This window comes from Leptosomus discolor, chromosome 2 (genome assembly GCF_034619465.1).
Source record: "Leptosomus discolor isolate bLepDis1 chromosome 2, bLepDis1.hap2, whole genome shotgun sequence".
Lineage (NCBI taxonomy): Eukaryota > Metazoa > Chordata > Aves > Leptosomiformes > Leptosomidae > Leptosomus > Leptosomus discolor.
The window spans coordinates 72,508,092-72,523,230 of NC_141392.1; the positions used below are offsets into that span (position 1 = coordinate 72,508,092).

The 15,139-nt window shown below is 40.0% G+C and overlaps 1 protein-coding gene across 1 annotated transcript; it reads right to left on the bottom strand.

Moving 5' to 3' along the window:
* Window positions 1-2,684: 2,684 nt before the first annotated feature.
* LOC104341765 (nephrocan) lies at window positions 2,685-14,154 on the bottom strand. The gene is made up of 4 exons (XM_086460450.1): window positions 14,090-14,154; window positions 12,779-12,923; window positions 6,398-7,299; window positions 2,685-3,132 (listed from the first exon to the last, which is right to left on the bottom strand). The coding sequence occupies exons 1-4, from the start codon at window positions 14,152-14,154 to the stop codon at window positions 2,685-2,687; spliced, it is 1,560 nt and encodes a 519-aa protein (XP_086316576.1).
* Between the last annotated feature and the right edge of the window lie 985 nt (window positions 14,155-15,139).

The following is a 15,139-nucleotide window of genomic DNA, read 5'->3' on the forward strand; positions in this document are numbered from 1 at the left end:
GGGGCCGCGCCCCCTGGCGGCCGTTGCTGGCGGCGACCCCGCCTGTGGCTAGGGGCGGCAAAGGGGGCGGGGCCGCGCGAGGCGGCGACGTGGCCGTCAGAGGGAGCCTCGGTAGGGGCCGTTCAGGCTCAGCAGGGGCCGTTCAGCCTCGCGCCTACTCGCTCATCCCCGGGCCGGGCGGCCGCTGGCGGTGCGAGGGGCGCGGCTTGGAGCCCGGCTCCGCCCCGCCCCGCCCCGCCCCGCCCGGCCCCGCGCCTTCGGGAACGGGGTGTGAGCCGGCAGCGCGCCCTCGCAGGCCGCAGGGGCAACCGCTGAGAGAGCTGGGGTTGTTCAGCCTGGAGAAGAGAAGGCTCCGGGGAGACCTTACAGCGGCCTCCCAGTGCTTAAAGGGGGCCTGCAGGAAAGGTGGGGAGGGACTCTTGATCAGGGAGTGTGGTGATAGGATGAGGGGTAACGGTTTCAAACTGAAAGAAGAGAGATTCAGATTAGGCATTAGGAAGAAACTCTTCACTGTGAGGGTGGTGAGACACTGGCACAGGTTGCCCAGAGAGGCTGTGGCTGCCCCTTCCCTGGCAGTGTTCAAGGCCAGGTTGGACGGGGCTTGGAGCAACCTGGCTTGGTGGAAGGTGTCCTTGTCCATGGCAGGGGTTTGGAACTAGATGGTCTTTAAGGTCCCTTCCAGCCCAAACCATTCTGTGATTGGCACCTGTAGTACTTCGTTCACACTGGATTCAGTGGGGAAATTGGAGCACTCAACAGGTAACCGGGCCGCACAGGTGTCTTTATTAAATGGTATGTTTCACCCTTAAAACTCACTGCAAATACTCGCTAGGCGGTTCTGCAGTGCAGCCCCCAGAAACCTGACGAGTGTGCCCCTGCAGAGGCAGCGAGGCCTCGGGGTGCACACCCCATTTTGCAGTCTCCCACAAAACCTGCAGTTCCCAGGTTTTAGCTACCTTGGCTTGTAACAGCCCACAGATCCAAAGGTACAACTCCCACCGCAGGTGAAATACAGAGCAAGAGCTAACAAGCCAGCCCTGTGCCTTCAGACAGATGGGTGGGCTGAAATGACACAGGGAGATATTTACCCTATTAAAAGAACCTACCAATATAAAATTGAATGAAAACTTAAGTATGGAAAAAAAATATTTTTCTTGCTCAGAAAATAACTACTCCCAAGACTTCTAATACAGAGCAACACTGGCCAGCCAAAATAACAGTCAGACTGCGAGAAAGGCTTGTGCTGTTCCATAAATATCTAAATCTTTAGCTACCAAAAATTTGGGTGGCTGATGTTACATTAGAAAGTGAAAACATAAAGAAAACTGAACTTAGATCTTTCTATTCCAGTTGTGTAGCCTCCTGTGGCAGGTGTCTAAGAAACCCAAGTGTCCATTGCATTGGCATAGGCGATGTAAGCAAATAGCTGCCCTCTGACACCTGCGAAACAGCCTCTGTGAATGTGAGCGATCACTGAGTTCCTGAATGCCAAGAGAAGATAAAGAATAATAGACACTGTTTGCTCGGAAAGGTAATTTGCTGGTGTTATTACTTCTCAGTTATCAGCTGAGATTTATGAACTGCCAGGAAGCCCCTTATATTACTGTTTGTAAGTCACTGGTTTTAGTGGTCTTGGTAATCCAATTTTGCTTAGTTTTCAAGCACTTTGGGAATGGCTTGATAAAATTTGTACATACATCAGAGTTGATACATATACCATTAGGTCCTTTCTTTGCGTGAAGAGCCTGGAAGTTTCCTACCAGTGAAGGGGGGGCACTTGCAGTGTGTACTCCCACATGAAGTACACCTAACCCCAAAGTATACACACAGGATCTTGAGCTATATTGTAGTCAATTAGCTATTCAGCTACCAAAATAAACTTCCAAAAACTTCGTCTCGCTTGATCTTATCCTAATATTTGCCAGAGGTAGAGATCTATTTCCTGAGAATCTCCCTTCTGTTTACAACAATAAAATTGGGTCAAGTTGACTCCAGCATTTTCATTCCTCACTATTAATTAACTTTGGAACTAGTATTAAATCTCATTAACCAGGGCACTAGTTCTTGTGATTGTTGCATTTGCTGTGATGAAGATGAGCCTTCTGTGTTTTGCCTGGAGCTCAGCAAATTTAGTCTAACATAATTTAAAATAGTCTAAAATAAATGAGAGGGGCAAATATTTCAGAAAATCTGACATTCATTTCTCAAAAGAAGAATCTCTGAACAATCCGGAGAAATTGCCCACATCAGTGTAACTCTCCATCTCAAACTGCAGACCTGTGAATTTAAACGTGTTGAACGCCACGCCAGACTCATAGTAACAGCATCTTGTGGTGTTGCAGGATTTTATTTATGGGTTTTTTATGCAACTATAAGAATGTTCTACTATAAAAAGGTCCATACAGAGTTACAGACTGCTTTTCTAAGAGATAGGAATTGTATTCTTACTTCCCTCGAACTACATAGTACTAACAGCATAGAAAAACAATTTTTATTTTTTTTATGGTTTTCAGTTTACAGTGGTATCCTTACTATAGCCCTTCTGTCACCAGCTGTTACCTCTTGTAGTACAAATTAAAGAGGAAAAGTTAATGGCAGACCAGCAGGCTGGTTGTCAGTAGAAACGCTGGTGGCAGTGGGCAACTCTAGACAACTTTAAGGTTCACCATAGATTAACCATGGGGTTAATCTAATTCATAATCGTAGTAATCATCATCTGCGTTTACTCCAACGCTGAAGGCCTCATTGGGTTTCATTTTTTTTCTGTCCTCTTTGCCTCTTTCCATGGAAGACAGATTCTCTTCGCACTGCTGCAGAATCTTTTTGGAAGACATCCAGCTTTCTCCTCGGCTTTCTGCTGGTGCCGCACACTGCCCTCCCCTCACATCCGTTCCTTTGGCCACCAGCGCTCTTCTGGTTCTGAGAAGGTCACAGGTGCAGTTCCAAGGGTTTCCATCTAAATACAGGTGACGAAGACGAGGTAGATACTCTAAGACTTTCCGGTCCAAGGCAGATATCTTGTTATTCCGTAAATTTAAAACCTGAAGCTGTTTCAAGTCCTTCAGCTCTTGTTCTCCAACATCCTGTATGTCATTTCCCTTTAGATCCAATCTAGCAAGGGTGTCTGGAAGTCTGAATAAAAATAAAATGACACAAAGGTGTTATGTTGATCATGTTGATTCTGTTTGTGTGAGTGGTGCTTGGTGGTGGGTATTTGCCCAGGCACATCTGACATATTAAAATAAAACTATCACTAACAGAAAATGCAATCTTCTGCAAAAAAAAAAATATGTGCTTCTGAAGTGCTCATGTCTTTTTGTTTTAGGTTATAGGAATAGTGTCTGTGCAACTTGAACTATTTCCCCAGATTACTGCAGTTCTAACATGTGCTGACTGTGTTTTTGCAACTGAACTAAACAGCCGTCCTACTGTACCATACTATGAAGAAAGTTACATGTTCAATTGAGTGTCAAGCTTAAAAATGCATTTTGTACTCTTCAGTGCCACAAGTATGCCAATAACCAAATTATTGCACCATGAAATATCAAAAGTTTAGAGAAGCATAGCAACACTGCTCCTTCAAGTACTTCTATATATGATTTGTTTAAAAAGGTTTTTTGGTTCATAAAGAGCTAGATTTTTTTCTTCCATTTTGTTCTCCTGCTCCCATCAGATTCAAATATTAATCGCCACAGAAGTAGTCCATCTGATGACATCCTCTTTATGAATCAGGAGCAGGGAAAATAGAAGTGCTTTTTGGTGGTCTTTTAAAATAGTACTCTAGAGAATGAGAACTGCTTACATCTAAAAGAAAAAAAAAAAGCTGATAATCTCTGGATATGGTACTAGACTGGTCAGTATCATTCTTATTTTCATACATCTTAAAAATTTGTATGATAAGACTTTTATTTCAAAAGTCTTGCTCATTTGCAACCTTTTAATTCCCTCCTGCTGTAGTTAGTGATAAGTGCCTAACAGAAAAGCCAGTTAATTGGCATGCAATATTTTCAATAAAATTAATTTGAAAGTACCTTAAAAATCATTTTACTATAGCAGTATGCAAGGTGATGAAATTAAGACTCATGTTTAGAGATTTTAAGGAAACTTTTTCACTGAAACTCTCAGTGAAATTATAAATAATACAACCAAGAGCTATTTAGAATAGAACAGCAGTATACCACAACCAGTAAAGGTTGATGTGGTAGTTTATCTCAATGTAATGATATGAGATACCTTTGAAAATTACTAAGAGGGCACACTGTGACCCTCACCGGCTGTTTTTCGTGAAGCTGAGTTTGACCTCGTAGGCTGAAAGATGGTTGCTATTTGTGTAAATCTCACAACTTCAGTGGGAGTATTTCAACAGTAGGGCAGCTCTGTATTGTAATTCCTGGGGGAGATGAGAATTTCATATGTTGATATGGTGAATAATCCACAAAATCTGATCTTACCAAATGCTTGTGACTGCAATAAATCTGTTTTGAAACCTAACCACAGGCAATGATTATAGTTGCCCAATATGACAGTGTAATATCTGAAGGTTACTCTGGGGTATAACCCCAGTGCCACTGATGTCAAAGGCAGTAGGACATCACCTGAGATGTTTATCCAGACTGATGACAGTCTGAAGCCTGACCAGTGACTCCTTAAGCCTGTGAAGAGTCTTATTGTACTACTGTTAGACTTAGGCTTCATGGCTGTATTGTTTGACTTCAGGCTGTGTTGATCTTGAGAAAATAGCAGCACTGGAGTACATGGTGAGTGATGCTGCTGCGGGCAGAGAAGCCGTGCTCACTCGGGAGCTGACCGTGGCAGCCATACTGTGCTGCTGCCACTTCAGGGAGTATCATCAGACTTTTCCCTGCATTCTCACCACTCCCTGCAAGATTTTGTGGAATCCAGGCTCTTCTCTACAAGTCCTGAAAATACTTGGACTTGTAAATTATTTTATTCTCAGAAAAAAAACAAAACAAAACAAAACAAAAGAAGCTTTCTTTCTCCTCATTCCTGCTGAATAACTGCTAAGACCCATTAACTGTGGTACATTAACTGTATTTTTTAACCTTTGACACTGGTGACTGAATTCTCAGATAACTGTCAGAAGTAATACTTTTATTTCTGTATATCCGTGTGTACCTAGTGATCATCAGACAATTAAATGAAGGTCATAAGTCTTGTCATTTTTTCCCCTCTTTTACGTTTACAGCCTCCCCTTAAAACCTGTATTCATTGTTGAGTTGAAAATAAAGTCCCAATATATCCTTAAAAGCTGTACTGTTTAAAGGCTAATAGAGAACTCCTTCCTGTTAATTCTCTTGACTACAAAGGTTGTGAAATAAGATGGATTAGACAATACTAAAGTAACTAGAAAGCATTAAACATTCCTGTCAAGCTAGACTGAAATCAAATATTTATACATCACTAAATCACTTTCTGATTATAAAGCTGCTGCCAAATAGATTCAAATACTGAAGGACCTGATGCTAAACGAATTGAAATTTTACTGCATTATTTATTTGGGCCAGTTAAACCTGTCCACAAGCCATAAAAATAAAATTTAATAGTGCAGTTGTGTTAAAGAAGTTGATATTAATGGAATTACTTTGCTGGTTTTATGCCATCTTATTGCACAGCTTTTTGAAATAAAATTGCCACTTTATATCAGACCAGCCTCCATTTGGCTTAATATGCCATCTCTGATAATGGCCAGGACCAACACTGAGATGGATGTGAGAGAACCTGTAGGCAGGACATTAATGAACACAGTGTGCCCAAGGGATGTTTCTTCTGCGCTCCTTTGACTGGAATTTTGCTTATAGCCTGAAGCTGGAGAGCTTATACGCATTCCAAATACTTGTGTGAATTTAACAAAGTTGGGAATGCTAATATCCACTGAAAAAGCACATTCTTTTTGACCAGACTCAGCTCCTGAAATCTTAATATTTTAACAATAATAAACTCAGCGTGGGTGGGTAGAAACATCAGCATTAAAATTGCTGTCTTTCCCTTTTACTGAATGCTCTATTAATTTTGTGTTATGGGGAAGATAAATCTAAGCAGCAATATAACTTCTCTGCAATAATTCTGCTATGTTCTCTTAGCAGGTTCCTCTTATTCGTGTGCTAATTAAACAAAGTAGTCTCACTGGCAAGAGAGCTGTGAAATGAGTAGATTTCACTGGGGACCAGAGACGTAATGAAAACAGCTCTACTTCTATGCTGAGACTGCTAACAAGAGTGCTAATTAGTGCCAGTTATGGCAATGGGTTTATGGTATGGATAGACTTGTACCATGACTGGGCCTGAATACAATTTTTTTTTCCAGTTTGGCCCTCATTGTCATTATGTAAGGAAGGAGAGATGACGCCTGGGAACCAGCTGTCCTCAGATTCACTTGCCTCAGCGGAATAGAAATGAGGAGATTCTGTTCCAGCGCCAGATTCGAAAGCTGCACGCACTGCTGAAGAGCTCCCGCCTCAAATGTGCTAACGGCGTTGTTGTCAAGAAACAAGTGCTTGAGGTCTTGTAGTCCTTGGAAGTCCTGCGCTGTCACCCTTTGAATCAGGTTGTCGCTGCAGTCAAGTTTCTGCAGTCTGCCAGGCAGCCTGAGTGGCATAGTGTGGAGCTGGTTCTTGGAGAGCTCCAGTCTTGTTAAGTTGGGAAGAAGCTGGGCACCGTCTACTGATGTTAGCTGATTTTCTGACAGGAAGAACTCAGACAGGTTTTCTAGGTGTTTCATGTCTCGAAGTCTTACTGTTTTAAGCTGGTTTTTCTCTAATTTTAGTGACAGCAGGGATTTAGGGAGGTCAAGAGGCACTTTTGTCAGAAAGTTGCCACTTAAACTGAGAAACTGTAGATTTTTGAAAGATGCAAAGAAGTTCGTTGGGAATGAGTTCAGTTTATTATCAGCCATGCTCAGATACTTCAGCCTAGGAAGCTGAAGTGGTGCAGATACAGATTCCATGTGGTTGCCATCCAGAATCAGACTTTGTAAATTGCAAAGGGAAGAAAATGCACTCGGAGGCAGAGTCGCAATCAAGTTGTTCCGAATATCGAGCACCCTTAGTTTCATCAAACCTTCAAAATCAGATGCATGAAGAGTGTTGATGGAATTATCAGCGAGTTTTAAAATTTCAAGGCCAGATGGGAGGAAGGTGGGTATTTGCTGTAGCTGATTTTTGTAGAGTTCCAGGGACTTCAGGGTGCTCAGAGCTTTGAAAGTGTTATTTTCTATTGATTCTGTGCCACTGCATGACAGGACCAGCTCTTCAAGGGCAGACATTCTCCTGAAGTCAGCAATCTTAAAGAGAAAAAAATAATTCATGTGATAGTACACTGTCCATTTATGGATATCCTCACTGGTTGCTTGTTCTGGATGCTCTGACAATTGCTAGTATATACTGAGAAACTATACATTTATACTGAGAAACTATACATTTATACTGAGAAACTAAGAGAAATGGTAACGATAGAGGTGTTACTATAGGTATCTGCAGTTTGCCAGTATTTACTTAGATTTCTAGAATGTTGTTGTTTAAGTCCATATTGTGTCTGGTTTTGAGCAAAGACATATTTGAAGAAGGACTATTCCTTTTATTGCTGCCTCGTGTATAGCCTATATGAAACGGAGAACTAATATCACCAGTGGCAAAAGTCTTTGCAGAGTAGATGGTTGTAACATTCACTGTGCTCAAACAGAGCTTGCTGGAGCAGTTTTGAGTTCCTCATACAGCCATTTCCATATATCAGCAGCATTGTCAATGAAGCATGTATTCCCCAGAGAAAGTACACATGGATATGACCTCTCCCTACTATAAAGTTTTGGCAGGAAACTAAAATCCAATGCTTGTATTTCTTCTCTCCCCCCAGTTTCCCTCCCGTTCTTAAAAAACTCACCTATTAAGATGACCAAACCCAAAGGGGCAGATCAGCTTGGTCTGAAATCACCTCTATGGAACAGATTGCTTTTATAGGAACTTAGTTTTTGTTAGTTGGTAATAAACAGATGCTTTGCAGTGGTAAATGGAACTTAGGTGTTGACTGTGACTATAACATACAGAGGCATACTAATTGTTTCGTTATTTTTCTGCTCTGTTGGAACATGCTTGTTTACAGAGCTTGCCATCTTGTGTCTCAAGTTAAGAAGCAAAGTTAAGTGAATCTGGCAGTTTCCCCCAAGCTGAGATATAAGAAATAATGCAATGAGGGTGAACCTGGGAGTTCACTAGTTACTTAAATAGTAGTTTTCTGAAATTATCAGAGATGCTTCCCATTGACCTAGGTGTTGATTTTTAAAAAATCATTTATATGGGAATCACAGAAAGCTTAGAGGCCAACAGCATCCTGGCCTGTATCAGAAACAGTGTGGCCAGCAGGAGTAGGGAGGTGATCATGCTCCCGTGCTCAGCACTGGTGAGGCCGCACCTCGAATACTGTGTGTGGTTTTGGGCCCCTCACTACAGGAAAGACATTGAGGTGCTGGAGCGTGTCCAGAGAAGGGCAACAAAGCTGGTGAAGGGTCTGGAGAACAGGTCTTATGAGGAGCGGCTGAGGGAACTGGGGTTGTTTAGTCTGGAGAAGAGGAGGCTGAGGGGAGACCTTATCGCTCTCTACAGCTACCTGAAAGGGGGTTGTAGTGAGGTGGGGGTCGGTCTCTTCTCCCAAGTAACAAGTGATAGGACAAGAGGAAATGGCCTCAAGATGTGCAAGGGGACAGATTTAGATTGGACATTAGGAAACATTTTTTCACCGAAAGGGTTGCTAAGCACTGGAACAGGCTGCCCAGGGAAGTGGTGGAGTCACCATCCCTGGAGGTATTTAAAAGACATGTAGACGTGGTGCTTAGGGAAATGGTTTAGTGGGCATGGTGGTGTTGGGTTGACAGTTGGACTTGGTGATCTTAAGAGGTCTTTTCCAACCTTAATAATTCTGTGATTCTGTGATTCTAAGATGAGCAGGTGATCTGCATGGGAGAGGTGGGAAGGAGTGTCCTCATCCATTTTCCCTTCCCATGTCCCATAAACATCTCACTACAGGTCTCAGGAGTACCACATCAGTAAGAGATGTTAAACTAACACTATAGTTTTCATGCTATTTCCCACAGGGCTTAGTAGCACATTTTACTCTTATTGAGAGAGGCTATAAAGCATGTTCTACAGCGTAACACCCCATCCCAGTCAGGAGTCTACACGGAAGGCAGTACAAGTCCTTTTGCAGCACAGGTACTGCGTAGTAATTTTGTTCTATGATCCTGATTGAATATATTTGTCTATCATGTTTGTGTATGTGAAATCAGTTTATAACAGTGACTGTTAAAAGATTCCTTCCAGCTTCATTTATCCAAATCTTGCATGGTTTTGGGTTGTATCTCTTTACCTTAGCTATAAACTGCATTTTAACTTCTGCTAAAATTAAAGCCCACACAGCTGTGAAAGAGCAGTCAGATTTCATTTTGCTTTGGCATCTTTAGTTGTCACTACCTTCTGATTACATTTATTCTGTCTTGTACAGTCATTTCCAAGCACTGCCAGATTTGATGCAGTTAGTGAGAAAGTATAGATATGGAACCCCTATAGATGCAGGTTTCTCCATCAATTACATTTAAGTTCAATGAGGGAGAGGGAAGGTACCTCCATAAAAAACCTATATATAGCTATATAGCAATTACAGAATTCCATATCCAGTTTTGGCCATGATTAGGAGGCTCATCTTGCAAAGCTTTATCATGAGAAGTCCCATAGGAATGAACTGCATTGCTCAAGAGCAGAAAAGCATTGTCATATGTAAGTGACAAAACAGTCTTAATGAAATTGAAACAACTGTGACCCTTCATAAGTTCAGCACATTTTCTGCTATAAGTTCAAAAGCAGTATTTCTTGCTTTTCCTCAGCTGATTGCTGTATGTCTCTAAGAGGCTTAATTTTCATCTTATTAAGTGACAGAGCACTACGTGAAGGTCAACGTACAGACATTCGTTCTGTAATGATGTTAGGCTTCTTAATGTGGATTATTATAATTTCTATTTTCCACCTATTTGATATGCTTTTCTAGGCTTTGTGACCATGCTGTTTTGAGACTTAAACATTTATTCATGCAGTTACAAACCACCCAGTCTTTCTAATATGAATCAAGAAAGCCTATGAGCTCTCTTTTTGCTATGAAGTGATATTTTGTCCTCTAGCTGGACTGTCTGTAAAGTGACAGTTTTACATTTTAAAAAGTAGATCACCTGAAAATGGATCTAAGATACTGTTATTTTAATAGAAACATTTAAATAATTTTGTCATTTTTTTAATGACTTCTTTTTTGCTTTTAGCATTTTTGTGAACTGGGTTTTGTTATAAGCTGTTTCTTAACCAGTTCCCTATTATGTGGGCCAGAAAAACAATTTTCTTTAGAGCAGATAAAACCCCACGTATTAATATAGTTAGAAATAAACTAAATCTTAAAGAGAGAGCGAACAGGTTATAGTTGTTCTTCAAATCCAGGAGGAGGCAGAAATTACTGAAAAAGGATGCTAAAATTAATCTAGTTTTGTTATTATGAAGTCTGTTTACAACAAACTCCAGTTTGTAAAAATACCAAAAGCAAAAACCCCAGCCAGTGTTTTCAATGATGATCAACCCTGTCAGAACAAATACAAAGCTGATCTGGGTAAAAAAGCTCTACTTTTTACTTGTTTTTCTTCAAAATGTACTGTATTTAGCATACAAACATATGTTCTTTTCTTTTTAAATTCTTTACAATTTTATTAATAACCAATGCAAAGTAATGTCCAAAACTAATTGGTGCTCAGTTTAAAACAGTATTTTTTTATTCTTCTGAGGTGGGTAATTGCCAAACCGTACTATCTGTGAATGCTTACATGTAAAAGTCTCTTGGAGGTCAGCTGTGGGAAGTCTAGGCTTCCATTCAACTTCATTTTGAAATTGTTATTTTCTCTAGGATTAGGTAAATGAAAGAATTTAAAAAACAAAACCAAAAGCAAAACAAACCAAACCAATCAAACAAAAATCAACAAAAACCCCTATGGAGTTATTTTAGCGATTCCAGACATGTACTTTATAAAGTATTTCTACAAGCACTATGATATGTGCCAGTGGAATTGCTCAGCTATGTAAAAATAAGCATATATAGGCCTCAGCAGAATGTTTTGTTGCATGGAAAGAAAGTGAAAAATATATTCACAGACCCAGTCTAATCTTAAGGAAAGATTCTACGTAACTACAGGAAGATAGCCTGAAAGGACTTAATTCCTTTCAGTGCAAAGTCAATAGTAGAAGTAAGGCATGCTGATTGCTCAGTTGAATGAATGTGTATTCTCTCTTTAGATGGTTTCACACACCATTTGCTCTGAACAGTCATAAAACATTTATTCCACTACCCTATTCACTTATATCCAACATTTAAATGCTTTATAACACCTGTTTTTTGCTGCAGTCAGAACCTAAGGCCACTTTACTAGTAACTGAGGAGTAGCTGACAGGTATGGGCAACTAGCCTAAGAAAGGAAAAATGGATCATCTTCCTTATCTTGGACAGAAAGTAATCAGGGTGCGTTTTTTCCCCCAGAAAATCCATTTCCTAATAAAGAATTCATTTGACAGATCTTTTGTTTAACTAGAGCACATCAATATAGCTAAATCACACCAATGAACTTTGATTCTTGTAGGTATGGGAGCTAAACCAAGAAAACCAGAGATATTAGTAGCAGCTAGAAGAGAAGTAAACTCTTTCTCGGAGTTAAATTGTAAAATTACTGTTTCTCAGAGGGCAACAGGTATCCCAGGTGCTGCTGTAAGATGCCCTCTAGGGTATTTCATTCAATCCTGACAGCAAAATCAAAGATGCATTTCAGAGCAGTTAAAGTTTCATTCTTTGTAAGAGGACAAGCATACTTAAGAGAAAATGCATCTCTTTTGAATCGAGTATTTCTTATTACTTGTAGTAAATTGATACACAGCAAGTATGTATAATACAGATGGTTGTATTTCCCTTGTGTCTATCTATAGAAGTTGAATTTATTAAATAAATTTATTTTGGGGTAGGAAACAGAGAAGCAGTGTTCCAGACTGCAGGCAAAATGAGCATAAACTGATCATGCCTTTAATAATGTGATCCAGTGATGCCTCAAGAAACCCAGAATAAACCCTTTTAATAGCAGAAATAGCTGGCAGCTTCAGTTAGAAGCTGCTGTTGTTTACATGGGTTATTAGATAGGCCTAACATTGCTTTTAGAAATGTCTCATGCTCTGCCTTAGAGTCTTAACTTACTCCCTCTGCCATTTCTAATAGCAGTTGTACCTGACATTGCAACTCCAGAGGGGGAAAAGAACTTCAGTTTCATTCATTAGGGAAACAATTCTAGCTACATAAACTCCTTCCATTTACTGTAAAAAAGTATTATATTGTTTCAAAAGTAGCAAAAGCTTTTAACAAGTAAAAAAATTACTCTGGAAATCAATGGTTATTTGACCATATAAAAAACAAGAGAACATTTGGCTCTGAGTTGTAGATTACTATTTTTTGAGTTGCATACAAAATATAATTGCGGCAGAATGAGCTGATGCTTGGAGACTGCAGGATAATGAAAGCACTATAGGAATATATTTACATATCCTTAAAAAGTAAGTAAAAATAAAACCAGATCTGGCAGCATTTCATCAGTTTTTAGAATGTGGAATAAGATTCTCCTCCACTTGAAAGCCACCACCATCTGGGAACCCCAACTTTCAGTTACAGCACACTACAGAAATTATTTTACTGTATTTTTTTCCTACCTGGAGTTGTTTAATTTTGCTGTGACTGATGTAGAGTCTCCTGGTTGTAAAAGGAATCTCTCTGGGGATCTCTGTAGCTCTGTAGCATTGCACTGACTGGGCAGGGTCACAGCTGCATCTTCTTGGGCAAGTGGTACTGACACCACTGTGAAAAGAAAAGACGATGACTAAAAGGTAAGATAAAAACATCTTCCAAAACAGGAGCTCTGAAATTGTCTCGGCAACATATAGCTTGAATTAAGCACCAAAGTCCTTTTATACCATGAAATCTGATAAAAGAATATTATGACTGTGTATTTTATCCCAGTGAAAAAACAGCAAAAACAATACCGTAATTTGCCTGGGTTAAAATGTTGGCAGGCATTACAAAGAGTGAGAAGCTTAAACAGTGATAAGGTGCCTTTACATTTGTAGGTATGCGAAATTAGTGTTATTTATTACCTGACATCTAATCTGCAAACATCCATATTATCTCCAGTTTCCTAGTTTTGTTAAATGTGACACCACAGAATTAGTGGAGAAAAGATAAAGAGCTGTTTTATAGTGGGGCTGTAAAACCTTTGTATCTTCTGTGGCCCAGTATTGGAAACAGTAAAAACACAACCACAGCCAACAGCGAAGCTTTTGTGCTCTTCCTCTTGTGTTATTCAGACCCTTCAAAAACCCCAAAGCTCAAGCAGCTATTATTTTAAAGCTAAAACATTCTATTCACTTTCTGAATATCTGTGGTACAGCTGAGTGCTGCTGGTTAGTACACATTTTTTAAAGACTGGACGAAAGTCTGTTACCTGTGTTTGTGTAATTCCCATAAATCAAAGTTTAATTATTCTTGTATTTGCAAGAATTACAATTTTGTACAATTGTAATTTACAAATAACAAACGTGAGATGCTTGAAAGCTTTTAGTACAAATCAAGTGGTAGATGATCAATAAGACCTATTTACCCCATGACAGATGGAGAACATTAAGGTTCCACTCAGAGTTTTCTCTCTACTTACTAGTGCTTCTCTCACGTACCTAGTAGCTGTGCCAGCTAGAGATGTGAAGTTTTGAAAGGCTTACAGTTTGGCTTGTGATTATTTTAGGACCTTTCTACGCATTGTTTTTTCCTCTGTACTCAGCAATTTGCAACATACAAAGAGGTGTCCTTTGGAAACCTTTGATTCTTATCATACTGATCTGCATTGCACTGTTACCTCCTTCCTTCCACCCTCTCCATCATATCTTCAGTAGCAGCTAATCCTGCTCCTTGGCCAGCTATTCTCCAAGCAGAAGATGATGTTAAGTTGACTTGACAAATGGATAACTGACCTGGGGATAGTCCTCGATGGGAATGCCTGTTGGATGCAGCTGGGTTTACACTGGACAATTGCCATATTCCCTCCTGGAGATCCTTCTGTCTCCTTAATCCCCTGTGCTGCGAGTACAGAACTGCAACCCAGCACCTGCTAAACCAAACAGCAAGAGCAGAAACCTTTTCCAAAAGCAGCCGGTCAAATTGGCATGTCTAACAAGCTATGCAGAAAAATCCTGCCTGACTTGTGCCATAGTGATCAATTGAGCAAAAATGAGTGGGCGAGTGGGATTTAAAGCAAATATTTTAATGTATCTTGATCTAGGGTTTGGTACCTGGTTTCTGGATTTGCATTTTTTTTCCCCCCTAAGAGTTAGAGTACCCAGACAAAAGTGTAAAACCTTTCTGCATACTGACAGCTACTTGTGGTGTATTTCAGTACGCTCTGAAAAAGACTTGGATCCCATATTTCCACTGACTTGAGTTTAAATGCTGAGGACGCTAAGACAATAATGCTCAGGTTCTTATGCAGGTATTTGTGTTCCTCAAAAAAGTCATCAGAAAGCAAAAGGCTTTTTGCTCAAGGAGGGTCAAAAGCAATGCAGATCAAACCCTATGGTTTGCAGTTTAGAGCTCTAGAGTACTTCAGGGTCAGTCTCAGAATCCCTTTAAGAAAGAACCATATATTGCATCCTTCCCTGTTTTGTAAATTGTAAGTCACTTGGCTGATGTTAGAGTGCACAGCTGTGGTTACAATGGAATGCCACAGTAAGGTGCAATATTCTTGGCTTTTTGCATTTTTGAGTAATATCTATATCCTTGGTCTTTTCAAACTAATGAAAGGAAACTTTATTGGTTTAATGTTCGTTTACTTGATATTAACAACAATTATTTAATCAAGAATGATATTATGTATCCATTAATTTCTGATATATGTCTGCTTTCAGCAGCTAGGTATTTTAAAGCAATAGCTATGAAAGATGATCTTATTATATCTGTTCTGTGCAAATTCTGACATGCGTCCACCAGAGCTGATGCCTTTGCTTTTGCACAAAACTATGACCTGT